Below are 7989 nucleotides of genomic sequence, written 5' to 3'. Positions count from 1 at the left end.
AATTTTGTCGATTGAAATTCATCAATCGCCTGGTGACGGGAAGGGTTTCATAAGCTCATCGTTGGCTTGCAGGTCTTTAATCCTGTCAGCGTTATGGTACATCTTCCAGCACTCAAAAAATTGTTTAAGTTAGTTTGTCACAAAATACATGTAATACAAATTCTTAACTAACGCACTGGCAATGGCCAAACGGAATAACATAATTTTATTCATTCACTGTAAAATTCTCATAAAAAGCAACGCAACGAGTTCCACAGTCGTTCTTACCACACAGTCGAAGAAAACCAACTGAAACAAAATAATCGAAAAAGCTTTAACTGAAATTATTAACAGAAATGAAACACGCATAGGCGATACCAGATTAATAGAGACTGTAGTACTTTCAGCAAACTAGAATCAAATAATAGGAAGCGATACGATTTCGATCCCAGCAGAGCGGAGCAAACATACCGACCTGCATTACAATTATCTACCTACGGTAATCAAGAGACAAAACTACAAAGCATATTGAACATTATTCATCGAGCTTTTTAATGTATCGCATTAAATTTAAAACTATCCCATAACAAACCTCTCCAGGAAACGGCACGGAATCAAAACATGTACCAAGAAAAGAACCAAACAAGCAGAACTGGAACACAATATCAAAAGTACACACTAGTGGATCAAGCAAAAACCGGAAAACTAGCCCATGTAAAGCACTGTGCTGTAAGACAGTCGAGTTGAGCAAAGAGTAGCAATCAAAACTTGGACAGGTTGTTTTGAATTTAGCTTAGAACGCCGCTTGCGGAATCGTGAACTAGCGTTGTTTTCATTTCGTTAGTATGTTACTGATATTTTTTCCTAACGTTTAGTCAACTTTAGTCTTGCTCTTGCCATTAAAAGAGCAATATTCTCGAAGGAACGATATGTAGAAATTGTTTGACCTCTTTCTAACCGAGCGTTGATGGGGAGAGAATTGCAATTAGAAAGATAAAACATAAAAGCGCTTCAAAGCAACGCGTTTAACGTTCACTATTTATAGCGTAGACATTTATGTTTAGTACGGAGGCCACTTATGCAAATAATAAAAATCAACTGTGAATTGTAAACCTATAACATAATTACCTAACAATAAAAAGCGCACCAAGAAACGCAAGGTCACAAGCCCTGTTCGCACGCAACTCTTTAAACGCTGCTTGATAGTTATGTTACAAAAACTAACAAACAAAACATAAATACTGCAACCTACTGTAGAATAGTTAAAAACATCAAACAAGTAAAAGTGAAGAATACATTGTTAATAGCGTGCAGATTTCGAAACACCATAGGACCAATAGGGATCATAAAAACCTATTGCAAATTGAAATTGTACATAGACAAACGAAAAAACACACAGAGACCGGAAGTGCGATATCCTGACGCGAATGTGCATAGACGATTCGAAACTGCTCGATGCTACAGGCATTAAAATATTGTTATTTACTAGGTGGTTCGTCGAATCCAGAGGAAAGCGTTGGCAAATTCCACTCCACTGCAAGCGGCTCTTCCGTTTATGAAAACCGTAAGCACGAGCATGTGAAAACAAGGTGACAAAGTCGTTCGGTTGGCCAGTGAAAGCCAGAAAAACGCAGCGTTGGCATGGGCATAAAAAGAGAAGAAGACAGTGAAGGCTTGCCAATCTGCACAAACTTCGGTATAAACAAAACGAAGCAGCAGATGGCCGAAGTACCGTACTAATCGTAAACAGTAATATTTTGTAACTTTTGGAAAATAACTGAAATAAAATAACATATCTGCAAATGTTGCGCTGTGTTTTGCTCCTTTCTTCGTTCCCAAAAGTAACGAATTGTTTGAATAGCGTGAAATGGTTCGCACAAAATATTTCAACCCGGCTTGAGCGCAGGACTTGATCAACATTGACCGCACTGTACTGTCAAATCGTGACTGTCAAAATTCGATCAAAACAATCAGCTTTTCCTTCGTTGTTTTCGGTTTTTGGTTCTTTATTGAAACGAACAAATTCGTCCTCCGTTCGCATGAAGGGTAGTTAGATTGCGTCAATAATTAATTAACACAAGAAATGTCTCGTCAACAGAATTAGACCAAAGAAAACAGATCATTCGGTGGTATCATCTGGCCGGTTGACCGCAATGCATTTCCAAAAAATGTGGCCATTAGCAGGAATAGTAGTTTTATGTTTTAAGATATGCCTCATCTGCGCGTACAGGCCAATCTTTATTTACCATGGCATTCTCACGGGAGCCCCTAGCATGGAGCATTTGGTGGCTAGAATTCAGCAGGTAAGTCGAACTTTCTTGAACGGATGTTTGCTAACAAAAGTTAAGTTCGCACTTCTTAGCTTCACCCAGATACGGTTGTGTACAACTTCGAGCGCTTCGGCGGTTGGTCCAGTTTGGAAAACGCATGGCATCAGGTACTGGAAGCCAATAGCAATCTTCAGGCGGTGTGCGACCTCCATCCGGAAGGAATCAACATGATTGGTTATTCCCAAGGTGGCCTTCTTGCCCGAGCAGTACTCCAAACGTATCCAAACCACTGCGTCCGGACGTTCATTTCTCTGAGTTCACCGCAGGGTGGTCAATTCGGAGGTAAGTCGCCTTGCGGGAACTCTTTTCGTTGGTTCCCCAATTAATTCTTTCATCTATTTCGCATTTACAGACGACTTTCTGCACCTTATCTTCCCTTCGCTGGTGGCCAAAACGGCGTACCAGCTGTTTTATACGTACGTCGGGCAGCACACGTCCGTTGCGAACTACTGGAACGATCCGCATCACCAGGATCTGTTCGAGGAGTACAGCATTTTCCTGCCGTACGTTAACAATCGGCTGCTGTCGACAAACTCGACCCAGTTCCGCGATACCTTGCTGCGGCTAGAGCGGTTGGTGCTGATCGGGGGTCCTGACGATGGAGTTATCACGCCGTGGCAGTCGAGCCACTTTAGCTACTACAACGAATCGTACGATGTGGTTCCTCTGCAAGAAACCACTCTCTACACGGAGGATCTGATCGGATTGAAGACGCTGCATGACGACGGAAAGTTAGATGTGATAGAACGGCCAGGCGTGCACCATTATCAGTGGCACCGATCGAACGATGTAATCGACAGCGTGATTATGCCTTACCTCGACTGAGTGGAATTTCCTAATCCGGAACACAGCTTTAGAAGATTATATTTCGTAGTTAGCCCAGGGAAAAATGCAGGTTTTAGTTGTAACATTAGATTTAATGTTTGTGTACTTTTGTGTGAGACGTGAGTTAATGTTTTGAAAAAATGTTATGCATTTTAAAATAAATTTACCAGGCACATGACAAGCAGAAAACGGCTTATGCCCATTAATCACTGTCTCCACATATTTCGCAAGATTACCTAATTGTACCAATTTCTCCAGTGTCTCCAGCAGCACTACCGTTGCCGTGGCTGGAACCACGGAGCACTTTTTGCATTATACCTACCTGTTCCGCGTCCCCCACAAGTAAATCCTCCGCCATGCTCTCTTCGAAGTTAATTAATGGCGATTCTAGCGCTTTTGTCTTCTTTATTGTAGTGCTACTTTAGAACGAACGAGGTCTTGTGGTCATATGGGTTTGGCCCCACTGCAGTTGCGGCACGATCTAAACCGTGTGCGCTACTGATCCAGGTAGTCACTTGGTTTAAAATGATTTACGACGTTAACGGTCCAGTCTGAGTCGACACCCTTAGTAAACTCCTTGATAAATCGATAGTTGCATATGCTGATTTTATCGCGAAACTCCGGAAGCGTACTGTAAACGAAAGGGAGAGACTATTTATAGCAATTGTGCTAACGTTTTCCAACGATCACAGGGAAAGGCGTTTACTTACCCAACATTCAGCGGAACGGGTTCCCCTCGCTCTATCATGCCTTTCAAGCCCCGCAGAACGTGAAACACCATCGTGATTTCAACGAAACGCTTCTGACTATCGTCTTCCGACTCATCAAACATGATGCCGACTTGGTAGGGGAACGAAAAGTACACATCCTCTTTGTCCACCTGGAGGTCGTACCGTTCAGCGACCGACATTTTCGAAAGCGATTGTTTTACGTCGTTCAAAGCGGTACGATCGACCAGTCCTTCTAGCTGCTTGGTTTCGCCTCCAGCCAGTGCCGATGATACCACCTATTTGGGGATAGGATAAACTAAGATTACTCTAATACACAGTTGGCTTGGGTCAGATTCCAAGAACTGCGGAGAAATAAGCTGCGGGTAAGTAGACAAGACTGGCCAAATAACTACTTACATGTAGAGCATGTTTTGCACCTTGCACAAAGTCGGGAATACGGAAGTCGTGATCAAAGTACGGCCGTATGATCAAGGACACCATGATCCAATTGCGGACCGTTTTAACAACCGAGGGCCAAACGAGCCGAGGAAAGTCCATAAGCATCGGTCGTTTCCGCGAAGCATCGTGATTGGCGAGAAATCTTACTCCAAGCTGGGAATTTATCAGATTGTATTGCGGAAGTAAGATTGTTGTAGAGAGTTTAGCCGGAACGTTGGCGGGAAATGGCACAAAATGGTTTAAATATCTCGGAAATCCTCTTAATTTCAACGCACTTTTCATCACAAACATTGTGAATGACAATCTGTGGAGAGCGAAACAGTCGGCGGGCAGTGTTTATGGTGTAGAGTTCAATGTTTTAGAACTTCTCACTCTGTGCTTCATTTAATAAACTAAGAACGGTTGTCAATTTGTAGATGAACTTGCAGGAGCAGTTGATAGTACCATACCCGGCGAACTAAGCAGTGTCAACCTGTATAGCCATAAATGAAATTCAAATATTAAACTGTCTTCGTTGGTAGATTAATTCATTTAGCTGTTTCCGGCGAGCGTCGCCACGTCTGTTGACGTATACTATCGGTTTCCCTTCTCATTTCACGTTGCTTGTGAAATACGTTGGTGCAATTTTTCGTGTACAAAAGTAAAATTGCGAAATTTGATAAACATATTGCTAATTAACTCTCTCAAGTCCCCTTTGTTTATCCCCTCCTAAGAAGTCTTCCTTATACTATTTTATCTGTAACCTTCTCTAATCAATGTTCAAATATAAGTTGAACAATCTAATCAAAATCCAGTAAACAAATTTCCTGTCACGTGCTGCTGAAAATAGTTTCGAAATTTACCCTTCGGAACCGAGACCATTTCTTTCTAGACCAATAAACAATAGCAACGTAAATGAGTGTGAGTTTATTTGTGTTTTCAATCGAATGCCCGACCAACCGATGGTCCAAAGATCCTTCACAAGGACATTATTATAATTGTTACGCGCTCTCCACGACAAAAGGCAAAGGCCATAAGATGCGATGCTTTTCTGCTCTCCGTGGAATCGCCTCTTGGTAATACAATGGTGCAAACAAGGCGGTTAGTAAAGTGACGTGAATGAAGTTAAAGAAGGAGAGCACCCGAAGACACTCGGATATAGAGAAACGGAACGACCGCAAAATGATGGGAGGGAAATGCAATGAGCTCAAATTAATAGCGTAAAAGAACCAGCTTAGCAGTAGCCACGGTCCGGGACGCGACGACGCGGAGCACTCTTCAGGATGTTATCCACGCGGACAATCATCTCGGCGGCTTCGGCGGCCGACAGCAGCACCTGCCGCTTGACGGCGAACGATTCTGTGATGCCCAACTCCTTCATGCAGCCCACCTTGCCATTGTTCATGTCCAGGCCGAGCGTTGCCTTGCCCTGCGAGTGGCCAGCGCGCAGCTCCGACACGAGCTGGGCCGAATCGTAGCCCGCGTTGTCGGCGATGATCGTTGGCAGCTGCATCAGGGCGCGTCCGAATGATTCAATGGCCATCGCCTCCTTACCGGCAGTTTCCGCGGCCAGCTTAAACACGGCCGTAGCCATCAGGGTTTCGGAACATCCGCCACCGTATACGATGCGCGATTCCTTCACCGTCGCCGCCAGCACGCACAGGGCATCGTGCAGCGATCGTTCCGCTTCGTCGATGATCTGTTGCGTCGCGCCGCGGATTACGATCGTGCAAGCTTCGCCGAGGGGCACACCGGAAAACCGGAGCAGCGTGTCCTCACCGATCATCACCTGCTCGATCAGATCGCACTTGCCGAGCTTCACCAGTTCCGGGTTCTCGAAGGTGGACACAATCTCTCCACCGGTGACCAGCGCCAGCCGCTCGATACCATCGAAATCGGCGTGCTCAATGGCCATAATGCCCGCGTCGGCAAACAGCTGCTCGGGATAGTTGTAGATCAGCTGCCGGTTGATGAACACGTTGATGTTGTGTCCCAGGATTTTGTCGACCTTCTCCTTCATCTTCTCCTTCTCCGCCACCTCCAGCTCGGCGATCTTGCTCATCGAGTCCACCTTGATCGACGAACCGAACACCTTGATCTTGTCCGCGTCCATCGGCGTGTTGGCGATCAGGATTCTTGCGTTCTTCACCGTCTGCGGCTGGTGGACACCCGGCATCTTGTCGAGCAGGAAACCATCGTCGAGGAACGACTCCTCCAGGCAGCCGCCCAGTTTCTTGATGCGTTGAATGGCCGTTAGCGAGCCCGAGCCCTTCAGGCGTAGGACCGCGTCCACAGCTAGCTTGGCGAAGTACTCTTTGTGCTGCGACAGAATCTTGGAGCTGAGCGTCGTGCGGGCAATGTTCATCAGATCCTCCCGGAAGCGCTCCGCGTTGGCCGAATTGTCGGCGGCCGCCGATTGCAGCTCGGCGCGGGCCACGTTCGCGGCCAGGCGCCAGCCGGCGATGATGGTCTGTGGGTGAAGCTTTTGCTCCACCAGCTTCTCGGCCTCGCGGATCAACTCGGCAGCCAGCACCGTGACGGATGTGGTCCCGTCGCCTACTTCGTCGTCCTGAACGCGCGACATGTCCACGAGGATTTTGGCCGCCGGATTGTCGACCCCGACCGCTTTCAGGATCGTTGCCCCGTCGTTCGTCACCTCGATCTGGCCCGCACTGCGCCCGTGGGCGACTAGGATCTTGTCCATGCCTTTCGGCCCGAGCGTGCTCTTCACCAGCTCGCCGATGGCGATGGCGCCGACGAACGAGGACAGGCGCGCGATTTCCCCTTTCTCCTCCTCTGCTTCATTCTTCAGAATTCTCAGCGGGTTTAGGGAAACCATTTTTACGGACAATTAAGTTACAGCCGGAAACTTGCTACGAAAAACACGCTCGCCGCCTGACTCACTGTGTGAAGAAAGATGGTGAAGTCGGCTGTCACATGCGCCGCTTGTTTGGCGGCTCGGTTTACACTGCACGCTCCAAGTCTACATTCGGCGCACAGCGCTGCCCTCTCACGGTGGGGATAGCAATTATTCCAAAGTGATTTTAAACGACCTCTCTGAAAACGGTTGGCAATCATAATGAACTTGAACATTGTTCGGAAGGCAATGAATTGGAATCACCATTCTTTGTACAGTATTGTTATTTTAATTTAAATATGAAACGCTTTTTTTAAATACAGAAAATCAGTTGGTAGTTTATGTAACTTCACTGTAAATAGAATTCGGCTTTGGACTACAAAACCGAAAAGAACCTCAAACAATGATCCTGTGACGGTCAGCTTATTGACATTGAACATTGACCATCATCAGAATTGTACCAAAACTCTTCTTCGACAACGTCAACAGTTCAAAAAAAATTTCTTCGTTTCGTCACATTTTATGGTCGTTACATGCCGGACGACAGTACTGCCACTTCAGAAACGCCTATTGCTATCAGCGTACCCTTCCTGGGAAGAGATTGCAATTTTTCTCCTATTTTATTGACCACAGCGTGGCGAGAGTGCGCCCACTTTGGGCCACTCAGGTCTTTGGGCAGCATCACCCTCTTTTGTGTGACGAGCCTCGTGACGCGTGTGTAGACAGGCATAGTTTCCGCAATTGATAAGCCCCAATCACGCGACCTGTGCCGATCTAACCGGTCGCATGGTGCCCGTTTTAATTAAGATGAGTCGGTTCATTCCGTGCCCTAATTGGCACTAAATCAATG

At 46.2% G+C, this 7989-nt stretch overlaps 3 protein-coding genes across 3 annotated transcripts; 1 reads left to right on the top strand and 2 right to left on the bottom strand.

The window, feature by feature from the left end:
* The first annotated feature begins 1981 nt into the window (after window positions 1-1981).
* Window positions 1982-3309, top strand: LOC131209690 (lysosomal thioesterase PPT2 homolog). Its single transcript, XM_058202812.1, has 3 exons — window positions 1982-2282; window positions 2342-2591; window positions 2662-3309. Exons 1-3 carry the CDS (start codon window positions 2133-2135, stop codon window positions 3132-3134), a joined length of 873 nt encoding a protein of 290 aa, XP_058058795.1. The 5' UTR covers window positions 1982-2132; the 3' UTR covers window positions 3135-3309.
* Window positions 3310-3520: 211 nt separating this feature from the next.
* LOC131212162 (m-AAA protease-interacting protein 1, mitochondrial) lies at window positions 3521-4594 on the bottom strand. Its single transcript, XM_058205921.1, has 3 exons — window positions 4262-4594; window positions 3845-4140; window positions 3521-3765 (listed from the first exon to the last, which is right to left on the bottom strand). Exons 1-3 carry the CDS (start codon window positions 4592-4594, stop codon window positions 3630-3632), a joined length of 765 nt encoding a protein of 254 aa, XP_058061904.1. The 3' UTR covers window positions 3521-3629.
* Window positions 4595-5209: 615 nt separating this feature from the next.
* On the bottom strand, window positions 5210-7178 carry LOC131212161 (T-complex protein 1 subunit beta). The gene has a single exon (XM_058205919.1). It carries the CDS (start codon window positions 7119-7121, stop codon window positions 5517-5519), a length of 1605 nt encoding a protein of 534 aa, XP_058061902.1. The 5' UTR covers window positions 7122-7178; the 3' UTR covers window positions 5210-5516.
* Between the last annotated feature and the right edge of the window lie 811 nt (window positions 7179-7989).

This window comes from Anopheles bellator, chromosome 2 (assembly GCF_943735745.2).
Source record: "Anopheles bellator chromosome 2, idAnoBellAS_SP24_06.2, whole genome shotgun sequence".
In the NCBI taxonomy this organism is placed as follows: domain Eukaryota; kingdom Metazoa; phylum Arthropoda; class Insecta; order Diptera; family Culicidae; genus Anopheles; species Anopheles bellator.
This window is presented reverse-complemented; position numbering and strand designations above follow the sequence as displayed.